The 24,835-nt window shown below is 37.0% G+C and overlaps 1 protein-coding gene and 1 non-coding gene across 2 annotated transcripts in view; both read left to right on the top strand.

The window, feature by feature from the left end:
- PRMT3 (protein arginine methyltransferase 3) overlaps positions 1-24,835 on the top strand; it is a 133,639-nt gene that overhangs the window by 58,009 nt on the left and 50,795 nt on the right. Inside the window, exon 11 of the mRNA XM_052662216.1 lies at positions 15,295-15,373. Coding sequence (XP_052518176.1) covers positions 15,295-15,373 — 79 coding nt within the window. The remainder of the gene's footprint in view (positions 1-15,294; positions 15,374-24,835) is intronic.
- On the top strand, positions 5,627-5,699 carry TRNAV-UAC (transfer RNA valine (anticodon UAC)). The gene has a single exon. It is a non-coding gene; the product is annotated as a tRNA-Val (tRNA).

Genomic DNA, 24,835 nt, shown 5'->3' with positions numbered 1-24,835 from the left:
TGTCAATCTGTCATATCGGAAAGAAGTCTCTTTTGGTTTTAGTTGGTTATTTGGGTGTTTGTTAGTGCAGAGTAACCTAGCTTGTCTTGACAGATACATTATTCTCTATCAATTATATTTGTTGGCAGTTTGTGGCTTGTCATTTTTCTCTTTTTTTGGTGTAATTTGATGAATAGACGTTCTTAATTTTGTGTATCAAATTTATCAAACTTTATGGTTTGAGTTTTTTGTATCTTGTTTTAGTAAATCTTTCTAAAATTAGCATTGTATATTTATTAGACTTCTCCATTTTCCATGCCCCTTCACCTCTTTCATATTTTCTAATGTTTTGGCTTTCTGAACTGCACTCTGGATAATTTTTCAGTCCACCTGGTTTTTTCTGAAGTTATTTTTCACAGTCGGTTAAACTCATCCGTTTTTTATATCCTCTTCTAGATTTTTATTTTTAATTGAAGGATAGTTTGATTTACAGTATGGTGCTATTTACAATATGTGTGTTATTTACAATATTGTGTTACTTTCAGCATGGTGATTCATGATTTTTGCAGATTATATTCCATTACAGGTTATTATAAGATAATGGGTATAATTCATCTGATATATAGCATTTCCTTGTTGCTTATGTATCTGGTGGCTCATATGGTAGAGAATTTGCCTGCCAATGCAGGAGACCTGAGTTCGATCCCTGGTTCAGGAAGATCCCCAGGAGAAGGAAATGGCAACCCACTCCAGTATTCTTGCCTGGACAACTCTGTGGACAGAGGAACCTGGCGGGGTACAGTCCATGGGGTCACAAAGAGTCAGACTTGACAGTGACTAACACTTCACAATTTGTATCGGTTAGTCTGTACCCTTAATTTGTCCCTTCTCCTTTTTCTCTCTTTGGTGATCGCAAGTTTGTGAGTCTATTTCTGTTGTGCATATACATTCATTTGTGCTATTTTTTAGGTTCCACGGATAGATGATATTATATAGTATTTGTCTTTCTCTGACATTTCACTAAGCATAAAATTCTCTAGGTCTGTTCACGTTACTGCAAATGGCAGTGTTTCACTATTTTTTATGGCTGAGTAATATTCGTGTGTGTGTGTTTCACATCTTCCTAGGCCAGTCATCTAGTGCTGGGCACTTGAATTGCTTTTGTGTCTTATTGTTCAGTCTCTAAGTCATGTCTGATATTTGCAACCCCATGCACTGCAGCACTCCAGGCTTCCCTGTCCTTCACAGTCTATGTCTGAAGTATTACAAATAGTGCTGCTATGAACATTGGGGTATATGTATCCTGTTCATTTAGTGTTTCTGTTTTTTTCTGGATATACACCCAGGAGTGGAATTGCTGGATCTTATGGTAGTTCTGTTTGTGATTTAAGGAACCTCCAGTCTGTTTTGTATAATGGCTGCACCAATGTACATTCTCAGCAACAGTGTAGAAGGGTTCCCTTTTCTTCATATCCTCTTAAGCATTTGTTATTTGTAGACTTTTTGATGATAGCCATTGTAACAGATGTGAGTGATGTTTATTTCATTGTGGTTTTGATTTGCACTTCTCTAATAATTAGCAACATTGAACATCTTTTCATGTGCTTGTTAGCCATCTGTATGTCTTATTTGGAAAAATATCTATTCAGGTCTTCTGCCCATTTTTAGATTAGATTTGTTTGTTTTAATTCTTCAGTTCTTCTAAAACTGAATCATACAAACTAGTCACGGATTTAGTACTCAGAAGTAACCACTTTCCCCATCACAACGTTTTACTCTACTCCATGTGGCTTTAGTGGGGTTGTCATGGTGGAACACTCTCCCCTTCCTTTCCTCCCTTTTTCTGTTCTCAGGATCTTAGTTGGAATTCAAAACAGGAAAAAAATTTCCCTATCAGTGTTTGACTTAAAGATTTTAGAATTCATTGAAAATGATCTCTTAGATTCATTATTTCATTAGAAATTGCAAAATAGTGGTATTCTATCATTTGTTCTTTGTTACTAAGTACTTTCATCAAATACTTGGTTATGAACTATAGTTTATAGTTGAAAGGGCAATAAATGCTGGATATTTTCTATGTAACATTTTTAGAATAATGAATTGTTCTGCAGCATTTTCTAAAGGAATTTTTGGAGGGGTTTTTTTTTTTTTTGTAGTGTCATTATGAACTCATATTTGATGTGTTTTGAATCATTCTAATTATTATTTTGATTTTTGAATTGGCCCATGTTTAGCTAATGATAAGCATTTGAATTAACCTCTTAGATCCCTTTAACAATTTCTAGTTATCCACAGTATAATGATGAAAAGAAAAAATGTATGTTTGTATTTCAGATTATACTTTCTGATAGTATAAAACTGTTTACAGTCACTTTATACTGCCTAAACTTGGAAGGAACCAAAGAATCCTGATTCTTTCACTGGGAAATAGTATCTAGAGATCACAGTCTGGGATCTAGGAGTGCTCATTACTACTGGACTGTCATTGGTTGTATGTTACTCTTAGTAGACAGATATAGCTATTTTTTTAAAATTAAATTTTTATTTTTACTTTATTTTACTTTACAATACTGTATTGGTTTTGCCATACATTGACCTGAATCCGCCACAGGTGTACATGAGTTACCAATCCTGAACCCCACTCCCACCTCCCACCCCATATCATCTCTCTGGATCATCCCCATGCACCAGCCCCAAGCATCCTGTATCCTGTATCGAACATAGACTGGTGATTCGTTTCTTACATGATAGTATACATGTTTCAATGCCATTTTCCCAAATCATCCCACCCTCTCCCTCTCCCTCAGAGTCCAAAAGTCCGTTCTATACATCTGTGTCTCTTTTGCTGTCTCGCATACAGGGTTATCATTACCATCTTTCTAAATTCCATATATATGTGTTAGTATACTGTATTGCTGTTTTTCTTTCTGGCTTACTTCACTCTGTATAATCGGCTCCAGTTTCATCCATCTCATTAGAACTGATTCAAATGTATTCTTTTTAATGGTTGAGTAATGTACCACAGCTTTCTTATCCATTCATCTGCTGATGGACATCTAGGTTGCTTCCATGTCCTGGCTATTATAAACAGTGCTGCGATAAACATTGGGGTGCATGTGTCTCTTTATTTTTTTAATATTAAAAAAAGCCATGAGTTTACACTGATATTTCCAATTTAAGATTATGGAATTTTTAATTCTTTGATTTTATACTGTATCTCTTTGTAGAAAAATCTTGATTCTTAGAATAATAATTGCTTATTTGTTCTATCATATATCTATATAATAGTTTCAAAAATTTTATATGAATTTTACTAGTAACAAAATTTGTAAATGAAGTTTTATAACTTCACTTATGATTTCCTTATATTTTCTTTTGTCCTAGAATATATATCTCATGAGAAATACATAGTCTAAATACTGTGTTTTACAGTTACTTGAGGGGGACTTTCCAGGTGATGCAGTGGTAAAGAATCTGCCTGCCAGTGCAGGAGATGCAAGAGACATGGGTTCAATCCCTGGAGTAGAAAATGGCAACCTGCTCCAGTATTCTTGCATGGAAAATTTCTTGTACAGAGGAGCCTGGCTGAGTACAATCCGTGGAGTCACAAAGAGTCAGACACAACTGAGCATACACACACAGTTATTTGAAGTAATGAGTTTCCTTTGGTTATGTAACCAACTTGACATACCTTCAGATGTATTTGTTTTCTTTCTCCTCAGTTTGGAAGAATTGCTTTTTTCTCTTTTTAGTTTAAATTTATGTTTTAATTACAGAAAAGTTCAGTGATTCCATTCTTCTATCCCTTAGTTAATAGATAAATTTTTGTTTCCTTTTTAGCTTTTGGCTTATTTTTAAAATATTAGATATGTATATATTTACATTTTTACCCTTGTGTTATGCAGAGTTAACATACTCTGTGTATTGTTCTATGCTTTGTGTAAAATTAAAAATTTAAAATTATATCTTGACCATCATTCTATATCATTGTAGAGAAATACTCCTCATTCTTTTCTATGGCTGGATAATGTTCCATTGTCTAGATAAATGTAATATAAATAACTAACATTCATGAAAATTCTATTATTCTTTTGCTATTACAAATAATAATGTATTGCATATTCTTATACATTATTCATTTTATTTCATGTTCCTGGAGGTGGGATTGATGGGTCAAAGACTTAATGCATATACAGTATTAACAATTTTTACCAAATTCTTCATAGCACTTATCTTACCATTCTGCTTTCTTGCCAACAGTAGTATGAGAATTCCTGTTTTTTCAGTCTTACCAACAAAGTATTTTGCAGAATTACTTTTAAATGATTGAAGTTTTTCCTGCCGCCTGGACATTGTAAATTAGCGTGGTGAATTAACAAGAGGACTAGCTTATGTTAAGAATTATTGGAAATGGTGTTGGGGTGGGGAGATGACGTATTTGACCATGGTTCTAAACTGGGTTGGCAGGGAGGGGGCAAGGTGGCAGCAGATGAGATTTTATGTTTATATTTACTCTGCAGATATATTTGGTTGTCTCTATTTTGTTATTTAGGATCATTTCCTTTCCTATTCCTCACTTTGGCTGGACGATAGGTTTTATCTCCTGTTTCCCAGTTTATTCACTTTATAATAGCTTTAGCAAATGACTCTCAAGGTGACAACTAGCTTACTGATGCATCTAACTAGATGGTCTGTTTTTTTTCTTCTGGTATATATGTTGAACTCAGAGGATCAGTAGCTCCTAAAATGCATTTTTGCAGCAAACAGAATGTGATCTTGTTCTTCAAGCCTTGAATCCATGCTGTTAATAGAGTTCATCTTTCCTGTAGTCTCAAATATCTATAACTTATGAATATTGTATGACTACTCTGTTATATAAATGTAACGTAATATGTCAATAATTCTCTTTAATAAAAGAGTTAGCAAGTAATTGTTTTATTTTTATAAGTAGAATATCCAGTTATAATTAACAATTTTTTTCAATCACTGTGGGGAATTGGGAATATTGTTTCAGAAATTCACATATATCTTTCTCCAAAGAAGGCATACAAGTGGCCAGCAGGCACATGAAAAAATGCTCAGTATTACTAATTATTAGAGAGATGAAAATCATAACTACAATGAAGTACACCTCACACCAGTCAGAATGGCCATTATCAGAAAGTCTACAAATAAAAATACTGGAGAAGGTATGGAGAAAAGGGAACCCTACTACACTGTTGGTGGGAATGAAATTGGTGCAGCCCCTGTGGAGAAAAGTATGAAAATTCCTTAGGAAACTAAAAATAGGGTTACCATACGATCCAGCTATGCCACTCTTGGGCTTATAAATCTGGAGAAAATTCTAATTTGAAAAGATACATGTACCCCAATGTTTATAGCAGCACTGTTTATAATAGCCGAGTCATGAAAGCAACCTAAATGTCCGTTGACAGATAAATGGAAAAAGAAAAAACTCTGTGTGTGTGTGTGTATGTGTGTATACACATAATGGGATATTAGCCATAAAAAAGAATAAAATAATAATGCTATTTGCAGCAGCATGGATGAACCTAGAGATTATCATAGTAACTGAAGTAAGTCAGGTAAAGACAGCTCATCATGATACTATTTATATGTGCAGTCTAAAAGAAATGGGGCGGGGACTTCCCTGGTGGTTGAGTGGTTAAGACTCTGTGCTTACAACGCAGGGGATGTGGGTTCAATCCCTGGTCAGGGAACTAAGATCCCATATGCCACGTAGCAAGGCCAAAAAATAAATAAAAATATTAAAAAAATAAATAAATAAAAGAAATGGGGCAAGTGAGCTTATTTACAAAACAGAAGTGACTCATAGATATAGAAAACAAACTTACGGTTACCAGACGGGAAAGGGGTTGACATATACACACTGCTGTATATAAAATAGATACACCACAGGGACCTCCTGTATAATGCAAGATATGCGCATGTACACGCCCAGTCGCGTCAGACTTTTGCAGCCCTATAGACTAGCCCGCCAGGCTCATCTGCCATGGGATTTTCCAGGCAAGAATCCTGGAATGGGTTCATTTTCTCCTCCAGGGGTCTTCCAGACCCAGAGATTGAACCTGCATCTGCAGCATTGACAGGAGTATTCTTTACCACTGAGCGACCTCGGAAGTCCATAACACAAGGAGCTATATTCAGTATCTTGTAATAATCTGTAATGGAAAAGAATATGAAAAAGAATTTGGGATTAGATTTTATAGGCTTGTTTAGTTTTTGAAATAATCTTTTATTTTTATCTTTAAATCCATATTATTGCCTGTTTGTCACTAGACTTTCTACAGATTAGCTTTTTGTTTTATTTTTGCTTTCCCCTAGCCTCAGTTTTTTAACTAGTTAATTCTGCCTAAGAGTGTATCAGTAATTCAGTTATTTGAACTGAAAAAAAAAAAAAAGAGTCAGGAGAAGCACCTTATTCTGAAGGTATCACAGCTTTCTTTTTATCATTAATTTTGTCTATTCCAAAAATAGATATCATGAACAGGCATTTAAAAATAAGGTTCCATTATTCATTTCAATGAATAATGTTAATGGCTCTTTTAGTTCCAGATTTGATCCAGTGTGTTCCTTTTGTAGTAATTAATTTTTGAAGTGTAAATGCAAATTTTAATTTTAAAAAATGAATGTCAATTTGGGAAGAAGAGTGCTCCATGAGCATCATGGGAGAAAGTACAGAGTATAATTCTCTTCCAGATGGCACCCCTACAGGTAAGGCAGCAGCCTGTGAAATTACAGTCTGAATCACACTGCAGACAAGCAGGGCATTTGGAGCAAAGCCTTCTGATATCAGTAATAAATGACTTGGTTCAGAACCAAGGACAATTCCCAGGAAATTAAAGCCCATTCTGTCACTTAGGGAGCCTATAGTAAAATGAAGTTTAGCAAAGTGGAAAGTTGAGAGAAAGGACAATAACTGCGAGCAGTCCGTATATGAATCTTTTCATCTGCTAATATACTTAACTAGACATTTTAATTTATCTCACAAGTAATTAAGTTTTGTTTCTACATATATTCATGGATTTTCTAAAGTAATATTTTTCACAGTGAATGCTGGCTAACGGCCACTTGCCAACTAAGCTTTCACTCTGAAATATTATCAATCAGGTACCTGTTGTAAATCTAATCTTGTTTAATATGTGCTGGGTATTTTTTATTTCAGAACGCTTGAGTCCTTAATTACAAACGTAGTATAATATAATACAAATGTGTGTGGTAAGTCATGTCTGACTCTTTGCCACTCCATGGACTGTAGCCCACTGAGCTGCTATGTCCATGGGATTTTCCAGGCAAGAATACTGGACACTGTTGCCATTTCCTTCTCCAGGGGATCTTCCTGACCTAGGGATCAAACCTGCATCTCCTGTATTGGCAGAGGGATTCTTTACCACTGAGCCACCTGGGAAGCTCCATAATATAATATGAATACCAAGTCTTATTTTTACTCAGGTAAATCAATAAGAAGCAACATAGGATAGTTACTCAGAACTTGGCCTCTATAGTCAGATGGACCAGGATTCAGATTTTGACTTGTTCAACTGTTTCTTTAACTGTGAGCTGTTTTTTTTAAGTCTCATGATTTTAGGTTATTTAACATTTCTAAGCCTTAGTTTCCTTGTCAACTGAATGAAAATAATAACATGTGCTTTATGATGAATTTAATAAGATATTCCATAAAGGCCACATAATATTACTGTGACGATATTTACCACTATAAACATTTGAAAATTAATTTTAGAAAGCAAAACAGCTTTTTAAAATAACCAGTTCTCGTTAAAGTGCCATGACAGAGTACAAAGCAGAATAAAGAGGTGGAGTTTGGTGGGGAAAGAAGATATTTAATATGGAGAATCCAGAAAATCCTTTTTGAGGAGGTAGTAGTTGAACAGATATCCAGATACTAAGTGAAATAAATGACTAGTAAAATTGTCAGTCTTCATCAAGTATTAAATAATGTAGCTTGAGTTTTCCCTGGTGGTCCAGTGGTTACAGGGGCTTCCCAGGTGGCTCAGTGGTAAAGAATCTGCCTGCCAGTGCAGGAGACACAGGTTCAATCTCTGGGTCAGGCAGATTCCCCTGGAGGAGGAAATGGGAACCCAGTCCAATATTCTTGCCAGTATAATCTCATGTCCTGAGGAGAGACCCAGCTGAGCATGCACGTATGCCAGTGATTAGGACTCAGCGTTTTCACTGCCAGGGCCTAAGATTGATCCCTGATAGGGGAACTAAGAGCCCACTAGCTGCAAAATTAGACCATAATAATAATAATGTGGCATATTTAGTAGATAGGCTAAATATGAACATGTGTAATCCATTGTTGTTTTGAAGAAATGCTGTTCTACTGATTTGCTAGTTCAGTTGATCTTTACCATAAAGTTTAGAAAAGTACTCTGACAGAATAGAGCCCTTGTCGTATACTTATACTAGAAATATCTTACTGTTGTTCAGTTGACAAGTTGTAATCCGATTCTTTGTGACCCCCATGGACTGCAGCAAGCCAGGCTTCCCTATCCCTCACCATCTCCTGGAGTTTGCCCAAGTTCATGTCCATTCAAATATCTTGCTACAGAAATGAAGAAAGGTATTATCAGAAATTGATATAGGGTCTTCCCTGGTGGCTCAGTGGTGAGGAGCTCGCCTGCCGTGCTGGAGAGAGGTTTGATCCCTGTTTGGGAAGATCCCACATGCCACAGAGCAGTTAGGCCCATTTGCCACACCTCTTGAGCCTGTGCTCTAGAGCCCGGGATCCGAAACTACTGAAGCGACCCCCGCCCCCGCCCGGCCCCCGAGCCCGTGCTCTGTAACAGAGCCACCACAGGGAGACCGTGCACCACAGCTAGAGTGGACCCTGCTTGCTGTAACTAGGGAGAAGTGCAGCAGTGGACATCTGGCACAGCCAAAACGAACAAAATTATTAAAAACACCAAAGTTAAATAGATTTACAGTATTGTTTAAGTTATACACCAATGAAGAGAGAGAAAGGCAGGGAAGGGAATGGGGAAAGAAGAAAACCTGCTTCTACCATTTTAGCCCAGTTCTATCCCATAGTAGCAGACCCCATATGACTTCTGCCAAAATAGAGTCGTGTGATATAGTCTTTAATAGGTTTTATGTGTTAACTCTGTGCCAGGCACTGTGCTAAATCCTTTACATGTATCAACAAAAACATTTGATCATTTGCTTTCAGAAATTCTCCCACCTAATAATGGTGGCTCGCTCTAAAAATTGTGACATAAAGGCGTGGCATCTAGGAAAGGATGTTCGTGCTTCAAGGGATGATTATCCTTCCTTTGTTTGCTTGCCCGCTATCTCAGGTTGAGTTTGGTTAGCAGCATTTGGAATTGAATCTTAAAGCCAGTGTTTATGATAGGATCTGAAGATTGTCCAGAGTTATTTTTCCAGTTACATATCCTAAAATAAGTCACTTAACCTCACTAGTACTGATTTCTCTGATGTGAAAATTACGTTGTTTAAATAGTTAGAACCTCAGAAGCGCTTTCTGATATTGTTTGATCAGGATTCTGGGTAATCATTCTGCGGTATGTGGAAAACGGTTTATTGATATTTTTTATTTTGAATGGAAGTAGACATATAGGAAATTAAGTATAAATACCAAACTTCAGAGGATTAAGAAAAATTGACCTTTTTAACCCAGGGGAAAAAAAATCTGAGAACCTGGAAGTTTGAATTGGCACTAATTTGGCCAACTTGATCAGATTATTTTGATTGGGCTTAAAATTTTGTTTATGAATTTCAAAGAAATTTCAAGGATTTTAAAGAAGGGTCTTTTTATTTTTTGTATGCACACACATATACATAGTCTTGGATAGTCTGGAAAAAAGTGACTCCTGGGGAAAAAAGAGAAGGAATTTTAGTTCTGAGTCAAGGATTTTTAATAAAGGACCATTCACTAAGTAAATACTATATGATTCTGAAGAATCTGGTAAACCTTCATTCTCTAATGTATTAAACATAATTTTAAAAATCTCAGTAGCCTTTACAAATGTAATTTTTTAAGTACTTATTTTTTTTAGTTAAACTGATAAGATTTACTGCTGTAAACCCTTTTACATTTATTAACATATTTAGGTCTCGCAACAGCACTATGATATAGAATACCATTGTTATTGTCACTGTTGTTATCCTGCATGTATGCACGCATATTCAGTTGTGTCCAACTCCTTGAGACCCCACGGGCTGTAGCCTGCCAGGCTCCTCTGTCCATGGGATTTCCCAGGCAAGAATACTGGAGTGGGTTGCCATTTCCCTCTCCAGGGGATCTTCTGGACCCAGGGATTGAACCTGGGTCTCCTGCATTGCAGGCAGATCTTTACTGTCTGAGCCACTAGGGAAGTCCAAATCCTTAATTTTCCTAAGTAAACACATTAATAAGAGTTTTGTTGCTAAGTCTGTGTTTTGTAGGCAGTTATTTTCTTATCAATAAATTAGTGAGTTGGGGGGGAAAGGTAAATGCCAGTGTAGAGTTGCTAGCAGCAATTTAATTAGGTTCCATTATAAGTGATTCAAACATGAGAACTGTGTTTTCTGTAAATTTAAATTTGCTGTTTAATCTCTTGGGAAAATTACCCATTCAGGCTTTGCAGATTTTTCTGGTTGTATAGAAACCTTTGAAACATTGTTCATTGTGTTGTATATTGATCTTGTTAGACACTTAATTTGTGCACAGAGCAAATGAATGAAAACAGTTTTGTTTCACAATACTGAGTGAGGGTAACACTGATATTTGTTCACCTTTAGCAATAATTCATTCATTCATTCATTCAGTCACTCAGTCGTGTCCGACTCTTTGCGACCCCATGAATCTCAGCATGCCAGGCCTCCCTGTCCATCACCAGCTCCCGGAGTTCACTCAGACTCACGTCCATCAAGTCAGTGATGCCATCCAGCCATCTCATCCTCTGTCGTCCCCTTTTCCTCCTGCCCCCAATCCCTCCCAGCATCAGAGTCTTTTCCAATGAGTCAGCTCTTCGCATGAGGTGGCCAAAGTACTGGAGTTTCAGCTTTTGCATCATTCCTTCCAAAGAAATCCCATGGCTGATCTCCTTCAGAATGGACTGGTTGGATCTCCTTGTAGTCCAAGGGACTCTCAAGAGTCTTCTCCAACACCACAGTTCAAAAGCATCAATTCTTCTGTGATCAGCCTTCTTCACAGTCCAACTCTCACATCCATACATGACTACTGGAAAAACCATAGCCTTGATTAGACGGACCTTTGTTGGCAGAGTAATGTCTCTGCTTTTCAACATGTTATCTAGGTAGGTCATAACTTTTCTTCCAAGGAGTAAGCGTCTTTTAGTTTCATGGCTGCAGTCACCATCTGTAGTGATTTTGGAGCCCCCAAAAATAAAGTCTTGACACTGTTTCCGCTGTTTCCCTATCTATTTCCCATGAAGTGACGGGACCAGATGCCATGATGTTAGTTTTCTGAATGTTGAGCTTTAAGCCAACTTTTTCACTTTCTCCACTTTCACTTTCATCAAGAGGCTTTTTAGTTCCTCTTCACTTTCTGCCATAAGGGTGGTGTCATCTGCATATCTGAGGTTATTGATGTTTCTCCTGGCAATCTTGTTTCCAGATTGTGCTTCTTCCAGCCCAGCGTTTCTCATGATGTACCCTGCATATAAGTTAAATAAGCAGGCTGACAATATACAGCCTTGACGTACTCCTTTTTCCTGTTTGGAACCAGTCTGTTGTTCTATGTCCAGTTCTAACTGTTGCTTCCTGACCTGCATACAGATTTCTCAAGAGGCAGGTCAGGTGGTCTGGTATTCCCATCTCTTTCAGAATTGTCCACAGTTTATTATGATCCACACAGTCAAAGGCTTTGGCATAGTCAATGAAGCAGCAATATATGTTTTTCTGGAACTCTCTTGCTTTTTTGGTGATCCAGCAGATGTTGGCAATTTGATCTCTGGTTCCTCTGCCTTTTCTAAATCCAGCTTGAACATCAGGAAGTTCACGGTTCACGTATTTCTGAAGCCTGGCTTGGAGGATTTTGAGCATTTCTTTACTAGCGTGTGAAGTGAGTGCAATTGTGTGGTAGTTTGAGCATTCTTTGGCATTGCCTTTCTTTGGGATTGGAATGAAAACTGACCTTTTCCAGTCCCGTGGCCACTGCTGAGTTTTCCAAATTTGCTGGCATATTGAGTGCAGCACTTTCACAGCATCATCTTTCAGGATTTGAAATAGCTCAACTGGAATTCCATCACCTCCACTAGCTTTGTTCGTAGTGATGCTTTCTAAGGCCTACTTGACTTCACATTCCAGGATGTCTGGCTCTAGGTGAGTGATCACACCATTGTGATTATCTGGGTCATGAAGATCTTTTTTGTACAGTTGTTCTGTGTATTCTTGCCACCTCTCCTTAATATCTTCTGCTTCTGTTAGGTCCCTACCATTTCTGTCCTTTATCGAGCCCATCCTTGCATGAAATGTTCCCTTGGTATCTCTAATTTTCTTGAAGAGATCTCTTCTTTCCCATTCTGTTGTTTGCCTCTATTTCTTTGCATTGATCACCAAGGAAGGTTTTCTTATCTCTTCTTGGTATTCTTTGGAACTCTGCATTCAGATACTTATATCTTTCCTTTTCTCCTTTGCTTTTCTTTTTTTTTTTTTTTAATTTTTATTTTTGCTTTATTTTACTTTACAATACTGTATTGGTTTTGCCATACATTGACATGAATCTGCCACGAGTGTACATGAGTTCCCAAATATGAACCCCCCCTCCCACCTCCCACCCTATATCATCTCTCTCGATCATTCCCATGCACCAGCCCCAAGCACCCTGTATCCTGCATCGAACATAGACTGGTAATTCATTTCTTACATGATAATATACATGTTTCAATGCCATTCTCCCAAATCATCCCGCCCTCTCCCTCTCCCTCTCCCTCAGAGTCCAAAAGTCCGCTCTACACATCTGTGTCTCTTTTACTGTCTTGCTTGCAGGCTCATCATTACCTTCTTTCTAAATTCCATATATATGTGTTAGTATACTGTATTGGTGTTTTCCTTTCTGGACTCCTTTGCTTTTCGCTTCGCTTCTTTTCACAGCTATTTGTAAGTCCTCCTCAGACAGCCATTTTGTTTTTTTGCATTTCTTTTCCATGGGGATGGTCTTGATGCCTGTCTCCTGTACAATGTCACGAACCTCCGTCCATAGTTCATCAGGCACTCTATCTATCAGATCTAGGCCCTTAAATCTATTTTTCACTTCCACTGTATAATCATAAGGATTTGATTTAGGTCATACCTGAATGTTCTAGTGGTTTTCCCTACTTTCTTCAATTTAGTCTTGAGTTTGGCAATAAGGAGTTCATGATCTGAGCCACAGTCAGCTCCTGGTCTTGTTTTTGTTGACTGTATAGAGCTTCTCCATCTTTGGCTGCAAAGAATATAATCAGTCTGATTTCGGTGTTGACCATCTGGTGATGTCCATGTGCAGAGTCTTCTCTTGTGTTGTTGGAAGAGGATGTTTGCTATGACCAGTGCATTTTCTTGGCAAAACTCTTTGCCCTGCTTCATTCCGTATTCCAAGGCCAAATGTGCATGTTACTCCAGGTGTTCCTTGACTTCCTACTTTTGCATTCCAGTCCCCTATAATGAAAAGGATGTCTTTTTTGGGTGTTCTAAAAGGTCCTGTAGGTCTTCATAGAACCGTTCAACTTCAGCTTCTTCAGCGTTACTGGTTGGGACATAGACTTGGATTACTGTGATATTGAATGGTTTGCCTTGGAAGCGAATAGAGATCATTCTGTCGTTTTTGAGATTGCATCCAAGTACTGCATTTTGGACTCTCTTGTTGATCATGATGGCTACTCCATTTCTTCTAAGGGATTCCTGTCTGCAGTAGTAGACATAATGGTCATCTGAGTTAAATCCATATTAGCAATAATAGGGTTTACTATATGCTAATAAGCACTGTACTGAAGACTTACTTTTCCATACTGTTCAGGGCTATTGGGAGATGGGTCCCAGAAGAAGACTAAAAGAAACTGGCTTTGATCTCTCACTTATAATTACTTTATCATTTCTATAATAAACTGTGTAGCATACTGCTAGAATATGCTGTGTATGTGACACCGATACAGTAAGCCCTCTACATACGAACCTTCAAGTAGCAAACTTTGAAAGATTCAAATATGCCCAGCTATCACACTGTACTACTGTACTTTTCAAGTTGCTTTACTGTAAGAGTAACAACGTTTTCTTAATATTTTGTTTTTTTGTTTTATTGTATGAAACATATTATAAACCTGTTAAAGTACAGTACTATATAGCCAGTTGTGTTAGCTTGTTACTTAGGCTAACTTTGTTGGATTTACAAATCGGACTTACAGCCGTGCTCTCAGAATGGAACTGGTTCATATGTAGGGGACTTACTGAAGTGGTGAGTTATCTTTCCATTTGTGCTGTGATTATCCTTTTTTCGTGAAGAAGTCAGTGGTGGTCTCCAGAATCTGGAGTGCACTGAGGCCAAGTTCCACGCAGTGTGTTTCAGACAGCAGAGTTCTGCAAGATGTTGATACATGTTACATAGAAAAAGAAAGGTCTCTAGTCAAAAAGTGGGAAATATGCCATGCTCTTCACTGTAACACTTTCCAGAACTTGTTAATGTGCTATTGTGCATTATGAATCTCTCTGAGGAGAATAGAGCATCTGCTCTTCCTCACCTCTTTGATTAAAAGTCCCCTCTCATCTTTTTTTAAAAAAACTCTCTAAACTTTGGGCAGAAAATAACTTCGGGAAAAGATATTCTAGACCAGTTTCTCAGCCTTAGCCCTATAGACATTTGAGATCAGACATTTGTTTGTTTGGGGGGCCATCCTGTGTCAGTAAAAGATATTTATCAGTAAAGGATGTTTACCTCCTAAATAGTTGTGACAATCAAAAATGTTCTCTGGGGGCAAATAGAACAATTGGTCTAGATTCATACTGCAATATTCCAGGAAGTTATATAATATTAGCAATTTCTATGTGAAACTTTGCTTTTAATGGGGAAGAAACAATAGTCTAGGAAGTGGAAGCACAGGTGGAGAAGGTTCATTACATTCTACTGTAATAAACATTCTGGATCCACTTTGTACCCTGGCTTGATTTAATTATTACATGGGGAATTTCCTGCAAAAAGTAATTTCAAACTTTGAAGACTATTATATTGTAGAGTCAAAAAATTATTTTTTGCTGAAATAGTAGCCTAGATATTTAAAGTTATCTGCTTATGATGATATTGCACATTTCTGAAAACATTTTTTCCTTTTTTTTAAATAGGGCTATTTTCTTCTCTTTGAGTCTATGTTAGATTCTGTCCTTTATGCAAAGAACAAATACTTGGCAAAAGGAGGATCGGGTGAGTATAAAATTCTAGTTTTAGTAATCTAATTTTAGTCTGGCAGAACCAAATGAACTTTTGGATTTCAAATAAACTATGCATGACTGAGAAAGTTCCCAATAGAGATGAAAGATGTTTCCATTAGAGGAAGGTTTAAGACATTTGTTTAGTGTACTGTTGATAGTAGAACATTATATTAATATAAGATAGGCAGGACTCCCAAGTTAATGGTATTCTCGTAAACACGTGAGTCTTTTGATTTGTTTGTTTGTATTTATGACATTTAGTTGTTGTTTTTCCCCAAAACAATTTTTCATACTAGGTTGAAAATCATTTACTTTGGTAGCCAATTTTCCATGGCTTCACTAAATGTATAAACCTGTCTTCCCTGTGATTTAACAAGAACATTTAAATATTGGTTTCTGTTAAATTTATAAAGCACCGCATACCAGTCAGTATTTTAAAATAGATCCCAATAAATGTGGAAGGCTTCCTTTTCATGTCTGTAGTGAACTTTCACTCACATTATCTGCATACTTGGTGAGATTGTGTTTTATAGGCTTTCTGCTGTAAACAGCTGTATACAGATAGAGTGTCCTCAGGATTATGTTTTGCTCATCTTTGGCTCTTTACTGAGCTCTACAGCTCCTGGACTATAGATAGTACATAACACATGTTTATTGCATTGAATCATTAAAACTGAGTTGACTAGCATCTGTCTCCCTTCACTCACCTTTCCCTGGACCTTTCCTTTCTCAAAGCTTTAGAATTAGTAAATCATTTCTGTGGTCAGAGTATAGTTGATAAAACTGCTATATAAAAGTAGATGAAAAGGAGGATACATTTTGAACTGACATCATAAAGCACTTGAGCATACATATGCATCCAGCCCATTCATGTTCTATGAAACTACTTTGGCAGTAAAAATCAGTAAGGCCAAAACAGAAAGTGCACAGAAAATTCTCCAGTACAGTTGAGGTCTTTTTATGATAACATTTAAGTGGATTGCCTTTCTTTTGCAAAATGCTCTCATTTTATCACTGTATTTTCTGCAACCAATTCAAGATATGTTTCTGATCTGTGACATGAATGTTGCTAGAATGTTTTAGATGTATTTTACCCTGTAATAATTGGCTATATCTTTTAATAATTGCAGTGGTTTTTTTTATGACAAGTATACTTAATGACTAAAAACTAATATTATCTACTGTTTGTCTACTAGTTGCCAAATAATACAGTCTGCCTTTATTTATTGTATTACATATAATCGTCACAACAGCCCTTTGAGATTTTAGAAACATAGATGTCCTGGATGGTACATTTAAATATCCAAGCCTTGAACTTGTTTTTCTAAACACAGATCTGCCAGACTCTAGTATTCATGTTCTATTGACTGTCCCTTGTTGTTTCTTTACTAAAGTGCATTTTATTGAATCTCATTCTTGCCTTGAAGTTGTTTCAGGGGAAGATTTCAGAAAACTGTTTCCATACCTCCCTGAGTGGTGTTCATTGATCTTACTGAAGGACTGACAGCAGCTTAATACATTTAAATTGAATTCTTGATGAAACTCATTAAGAACTTACAGCCATGTGAATAAAGAGGTTGTAGCAGTGGCAGAGCCATTTTCCATCATCGGAGGGATAAAGTAGAGACGCATAAATCTCTCTCTTTCCGTATTTTTATATAGCTGCTTTTAGCACTCAGATTTTCTAGGGGTGTATTAAAGAAAGGTCAGCATTCAGCTGCCTCAGTGGTGCTATTGAATGTCACTTGTCAACAGAATCAAAAAAGTAGGAAAAGACAGAAGTGAGTAACATGAAGTGGTTTAGCCTATTTTGTGTGTTTGAGCATGCTTCAGTGAATATCATCGGTCATCTAGATGCTCATTCTTTTATTGCAAACAAGAGTTTTATGTTTTCCTTAATGAAAGATTTACTAAGCAATTAGTAATGTAAAGATTTAAGAAAGAGTAACTGAATTATGAAAAACAGACTATTGAAGACTATATAAGCATGGAGGGACCACAGTTTATTTTTATAGGAATCTTAGTTCAATTTATGTCTCACTTTATATATAATGGCAAGGCCTTTATAAAACATAGTCAGCCAATAACTGAAGTATTCGCTCTCCTAATCACCAAGTAATTTCACAGTACTGTAGAGGTGCTCATTTCTGCTGTTATCGCTAATGAAACTTCCGTTGGGATTCCCTGGCAGTCCAGTGGTTAGGACGCGGTGCATTCATTGCCTTGTGCTCGTGTTCAGTCCTCGATTGGGGAACTAAGATTCCACATGCCATGTGGTGAGGCCAAATAAAAAAATAAAATAATTTTTTTTAAGTTTTGTAAAGTTACTGAAAGTGGGTTTACTACTTTCTGCTTATTATCAGTTTACCAGTTGTATATCAGAAATGTAGTGGTTTTACATTCAACCAACCAAAAAATCAGGAGGAAAACCAGGAAAATGTTAGATCATGACCAGTGCATATTTTTACAAGGAAGTTGAAAACCAATGTATATTTTAGGATTGAAGCATAGATACAAATGTTTTATACACTAAAAGTGTCAAAATACCTACACAGATTTATCTTTAATAGGAATTTATGGAATTCATTATTTCATAATTTGAGGGTTGGCTGTTTATGTCATTTAAAATTGACAACTAACATAATAGCATTATAAGTACATTTAGCACTACAAAGGTAATATTAAAATGATACTGTTGATTAAAATTGAATGGTGAAGCTTGTGGTCATCAATCCTGTCTGTGTCTTGATCGTGGTGGTGATTGTATAACTAGCGTATTTGTCAAATCACATAGGATTATACACCAGAAAGGGCAAAGAGAGTGAGTTTTATTGCATGTAAATTTTACCTTAGTAGAATTGACTTAAAAAAAAAAAATGAAGCAGTATTCCCTCCATCAGGTCAAATGAATCATGATATAATTTGATTTCTAGCTATTTTGAAAAGTAAAGCTATGTACTAACTTTATGGCCATTTCTGTAATTTTTGTTAGTATTATCAATATATCTCTATAACTAAAAAATAATTGGGTCATTAAGAAGAGGAAAGGAAAGGGGAAGAACCAAGTAAATACACTAACTTTATCATTACTCGTGATAGGAGATTAGTAAATACTATTAAAAGGAGACAAACAGAAGATATTCTGTAAGGTTGTAATTATAAAGTTAGCTATTAGAACAAAAAAGGCATACTTCATAAATAAAAGAATTAATACTTAAGAAAAAAGGGAAAAGGTCGTGCAGTTGAACTGCTTGAAAAACAATAAAACAAAAACTGCAGATACAGAGTAACATGATAGGAACAAGAAAATTTTTCATATCAGTAGTGTACATGGACTAAACTAATTTATAAAAGGAAAAGAATTTTAGGTTGGAACACAAGAGAAACCCTGATTCTATGGTACACCTAAAACAAAATTACATAGAACAGTCAGGACAAAAAAAAGATACTCAAGCAAATAAGAAAAAACAGTTATGATATTGATACCTAACAAAAGGGAATTTGGGCAAAGTATATAATTAATCATAAAAATAAGGCTTAGCACTAAGTAGCAAAATCATGCCCATCTTCATAGCTACTGAAAAGGTTAATGTATATAAAATACATGAACAGTCTGAAAATTTGGTTAAGAATGGCATACTTAAGTTGTTTGTTTCTGAGAATCTCCCCCACAAAATATCTTCTCATTATAAAAGGGAAAAGAGTAAGTTTCTCCGTAGAAGCCTAGCAGACTCCACTTTTAGTCGTAATCAGAGTTGGCATCCTCCAGAATTGGACTAATTGATACTGTTGGAGCATGAAGAAATAATTTGTTGTTTTGAAACTTCCTCAGAACTGATAACAGTTTCGTAAAATTATAGTTTGCATAAAAATGTAGAGGCCCATTAAAGGAGACATCTTCTCTGGTATTGGAAAAGAATGTTATTTTCATTGCCCTTCATTACAAGGAAAATGAAAGTTTTCTTCCCCTCTCATACGGTCAGAACAAAATTCAGCTTCCTTATGAGGTCCTTCTCAGTATACTGCTTCTCTAATTTATAAATTGTCAGGATTATTAAGTTGAGAACTTTGTTTATGCAAAGCAGAGTTTTCAGACAGCCATTTCCTAAGTCATTATTTCCCAATCTTGACAGACCATCACAATGTCTGGGACCTTTTATTAAAATTCCAGATACTTTTGAACCAAAAACCACATCAGATACTTTTGAACCAAAAACTCAGGGAATCATCCTATTTTTCAAATATATTTAAGATGTACACAGTAGTGGACTCCTTTGGTGTTTCATTGGTAAAGAATCTGCCTTCCTAGCCGGAGACTCAGGTTGGATCCCAGGGTCGGAGAGATCCCCTGGAGAAGGAAGTGGTGGCCCACTCCAGTATTCTTGCCTGGGTAATCCCATGGACAGAGGAGCTGGAGGGCTACTGTGCCTGGGATCGCAGAGTCTGACATGATTTAGCAAGAAAACAGCGACAGTACACAATAGTAGGTATTGCTGCCTCTGAAAAGTAGACAGAGATTTAGGTGTGTATCATTAGTAGAGCCTCAGTCATGGACTCGTGCCTAACTTGCAAAGGAGGGAAAGCAACTTTTTCTCATTTTCAGCTTCTGTAAAAGAAAGCAGATCTGCCTCATAACAGGAAATCTCACACACAGGTCAGAAGAGGGCGGCAGAACAGAGTGGCAGATACATACACTGGAATCTTGGTCTATGCTAGTAAGAAATTGCCTCTGTTATGAATTCCAGGTTTACGAATGCCTTTCCCTTGCAAGCTGAACTCTAGAGTGTATTGACTCCTCCCCCATTTCTGCTTGGTTGCTCTCCTTTTTAGTGTCTTTTTGCTTTGTCACCTCATTCCTTTACTCAGATGGCATGGGTAAGGCAGAACGTTCCCATTTTCCTCACTTTGCCCTGAAGTTTTATTAATCTTTAATCTTTCTCAACGCTTTTCTCTTTCCTCATTCTTTTCCAACAGGTGCTCATTAGGGCACTTGAGTTCCTCTTTCCTTTCTCTCCGTTTGAAAAGCACAAAATGTGGCATCATGAATAATGGAAAGCACAAAATTTTGCAGTCAGACCTCGAATTAAATCCCTGCTTCATCAGATGACTAGTTCCTAGTTATCTGATTAAGAACAGTAATTTGGGCAAGTTATTTTATTCCTCTGAACTTCAGTTTCCTTATCTGAAAAATGAAGATTATAATCTAGCTTTATAGAATCAGTCAAAAGTCTAAATGAGGTGCTTGACATGAAGTAGTTGCTCAATAAACGTTAATTCCACTCCTGAGTTATAGCTGATAAACATGAGATTCATGTTAAATTTATACATTATAAAAGTTTGCAGTCAGTTTAGGCATCTTCACCTGCCTTTTGTATAGTACTTGACTTTTCCATAACTTATCTCAGTATAACCAGTCACTGACTCTGTGTCATAGTGCTTAGAGGTTTCCTTCAGTATTTCCATAATTCACTGTGTCCTTCCTCATCTTCAGATTCATTTTCCCCACATTTATTATTTTGGTTTTGTTCAGTGATATTGCAGTACTATCATTTTCTACCTTTTTTAGTATAATTTTTCAGTGTATACTACAGCAACAATTTAGCCTAGCTAAGCTTTAGTGTGGGCCCAGTCAGTATTATGTTAATGATGAGAAAATGTTCCAATTTCCAAATAAACAGTTGATTTTTAAGATAACCTTATTATATAAATAAGTTTTTTTAAACTCTGCGATTATTTGATGACGTAGTTACCTAGTAGTGCATTTTCCTTGATCTGTGACAGTCATTTTATCATTGACTATTATTTCACTAAAGTTTTCCTCTATGTGGTTCATATACTGTGAAAAGAACAGTCTGTTTTGACTTATTTATTATCTCCTTTTTGTTATAAACCTTTTCCTTCTCTGGTTATTTATATACAAACAATGATGCTAGTGTTTACTAGGAGTTGTTTCTTCATGCATCTCAGTCTTATCCTTTAGTGTCCAAAAGTTTGTGAGGCATTTCTAAGGGATAAAGGATTTCCCATCTTTATCTGTTCACCATGTGAGCTGTTCTAGTGACAAATGAATTCTGGGCAATGAATCGAGAAGGACACAGATGTCAAAGCCATGAATTTATAAATGGTCTGCTAAGAGAAGGCTTTTGTCCAGTCAGTGCTTTGTTAATTTCACCTACAAGAGGGAATAATTATTCAATTATGCTTCTATCTGACAAAAATCAGATGACAAATGTATCAGAATGCAAAGGTAGAGGGTTAGTCAGGATGCTGGCAGGTGGCCCAAAATGTTAGCCAGCTGTGAGGAGGTGGATAAAGAATCAAATTGACCTATTGCACTGATAGCAAGTCTTTCATGAATATTCATAGATCTTACTAACTGAAAGATAAAAACTTATTTCTAAATTCTAACAAATACAGAGGCCATGATTTTTTATATCTTTGTGAAATATATTTGATAATTAGCTTGAAAAATAAACTTCAAAAAATTAAGTCATATTCCTCTTTAGTCTGTTTCTTATTACCAACATATTTTTAATTGTTTTTTAACAGTTAAAATATGTTATTGTTACTTCCTATAATATGCTAATTGTGTTAGCAAATTTTTTTAATTGGAGGATAATTGCTTTACAGTATTGTGTTGGTTTTTGCCATATATCAACATGAACTGGCCCCAGATATATATATGTCCCCTCCCTCCTCAACTCCCCTGCCATCTCCCTCTCCATCCCACCTCTCTGGGTTGTCCCAGGGCGCTGAGTTGAGCTCCTTGTGTCACACAGCAAATTCCCACTGGCTGTCTATTTTACATATGGTGATAGATATGTTTCCGTGCTGTTCTCTCGATTTGTCCCACCCTGTGCTTCCGCAGCTGTGTCCACAAGTCTGTTCCCTGTGTCTCTGTCTCCATAGCTGCCCTGCAGATAGGTTCATCAGTACTGTCTTTCCAGATTCCGTACGCATGCGTTAATATACAATGTCTTTCTGACTTCCTTTACTCAGTATAATAGGCTCTAGGTTCAACCACCTCATTAGGACTGACTCTAATGTGTTCTTTTTTATAGTTGAGTAATATTCCATTACACACACACACACACACACACACACACACACACCACGATTTCTGTAAGATTCATCTGTCAGTGGACATCTAGGTTACTTCCACGTACTGGCTATTGTAAAAAGTGCTGCCACAAACATTTGGGTACATGCATCTCTTTCAGTTATGGTTTTCTCAGGGTATATGCCCAGTAGTGGGATTTTTGTGTCATAGGGTAGTTCTGTTCCTAGCTGTTTAAGGAGTCTCCATAGTGACTATATCAATTTATATTCCCACCAGTAGCAAGAGGGTTCCCTTCTCTCCACATCCTCTCCAGGATTTATCATTTGTAGAATTTTTAATGGTGGTCATTCTGACTGGTATGAGGTGATACCTCATTGTAGTTTTGATTTGCATTTCTCTAATATCAGAATTGCTTTTTAATTAATTGTAGTAACTGAGTTTTTCCTTATAAAAACAGTGGAAAAGTTATTCTTACTTCTTAATGCTGTTTCTAAGTGGCTCAGACGGTAAAACATCTGCCCGCAATGCGGGAGACCCGGGTTCGATTCCTGGGTCGGGAAGATCCCATGGAGAAGGCCCTGGAGAAGGAAATGGCAATCCACTCCAGCACTCTTGCCGGGAAAATCCCATGGATGGAGGAGCCTGATAGGCTACAGTCCATGGGACCCGCAAAGAGTCGGACACGACTGAGCGACTTTACTACATTACTACATTACATGAACCATGTTAAGTGGCTTGAAGGTACACTGCCTCATCTGTGTTAGGAATATCCATAAGACGCTTGCTTCTTGGAAGAAAAGTTATGGCCAACCTAGACAGCATGTTAAAAAAGCAGAGATGTTACTTTGCCAACAAAGGTCCGTCTAGCCAAAGCTATGGTGTTTCTAATAGTCATGTATGGATGTGAGAGTTGGACTGTGAAGAAAGCTGAGCGCCAAAGAATTGATGCTTTTGAATTGTGGTGTTGGAGAAGACTCTTGAGAGTCCCTTGGACTGCAAGGAGATCCAACTAGTCCATCCTAAAGGAAATCAGTCCTGCATATGCATTGGAAGGACTGATGTTGAAGCTGAAACTCCAATACTTTGGCCACCTGATGCGAAGAACTGAGTCATTTGAAAAGACCCTGATGCTGGGAAAGATTAAAAGCGGGAGGAGCAGAGGACGACAGGGGATGAGATGGCATTACTGACTTGATAGACATGAGTTTGAGCAAGCCTCCGGAATTGGTGATGATGAACAAGGAAGCCTGGCGTGCATGACTGCAGTTCATGGGGTCGCAAAGAGTTGGACATGACTGAGGGACTGAACTGAACTGATACCTAGTGTCCTGCTTATTTTTGTAGATAAAGTTTTATTAGAAAATAGCCATGCTCGTGTATTTATAATTATCTGTGGGGCTTTTACATCATAGCACCAGAGATGAATAGTTTCAGTAAAGACCATATAGCCTACAAAACCTAATGCAGTCACTTTATATAAAATGTTTGCTGACCCCTGATCTATTATGTTCCTTTTTAAGGGTGAAACTACAGGACATAATGTTGGAAAGCTTCTGTGATGGTCATATTAAGTCTGACAAAGTGTAAACTTGGTGGTAGTTTAGTTGCTAGGTCACGTCCAGTTCTTGTGACCCCATGGACTGTAGCCTACCAGTCTCCTCAGTCCATGGGATTCTCCAGGCAAGAATACTGGAGTGGGATGCCATTTCCTTCTCCAGGGGCTATCTAAAGTTGCTTCTATTTCTTCTTCAGTGTTCCTCATCGTAAGGTTCTAGTTCAGGAAACTAAACATGCATACCTTTCCTATAGCAGATAACTCTTGCTGAATCACCATTTGCAGTAGCATATCTTTTACTTTGAAGAATTTACATCAATCAGAAATTTAAACACAGTAAAGAGGCTTACCATGTTAGTGGAAGAAGAGGAAAATAGAAGTAATTCAGGTTACCCAGCAGTCAACTCCAGCCCAGTGCAGCTGTCACACCTGAGTCACTCGCTGCTTTAGACAAGACTTGGGAAACTTCTTATCAGTATCAGAGCACCAGGGTTTTTTCTGGGTATCTCAGATGTCAGGTTTGGAAGAAGCAGTTGCTTTGTTGTCAACAGATCTTATCATGGGCTTTATTTAGAAGATAATTTAGTACCACTCTCGTTGAATAATAAAATTCCTACAGCTGTGGAAAGAAAGTTCGGAGGAAGGAGGGTTATTTCTCTGATGTTTAAGTCTGAAGGCTAAGTTAGTAAGAGTGAAATTATTTCTTTTGTTTCTTCGGCACACATGTACTTGCTTTCAGTGTGTTGATACAATTTCCTAAATGTTCATATTTGAAGGACAAAGTTAATTTTATTATTAGTCCAAAAAAGCATCAATATTTTAAAAATTTTGTGTTACAG

The sequence above is a fragment of the Budorcas taxicolor genome, chromosome 25, assembly GCF_023091745.1.
Source record: "Budorcas taxicolor isolate Tak-1 chromosome 25, Takin1.1, whole genome shotgun sequence".
NCBI classification, from domain to species: Eukaryota; Metazoa; Chordata; class Mammalia; order Artiodactyla; family Bovidae; genus Budorcas; species Budorcas taxicolor.
The sequence above is the reverse complement of the archived record's forward strand: the minus strand, read 5'-3'. Positions and strand labels throughout refer to the sequence as shown.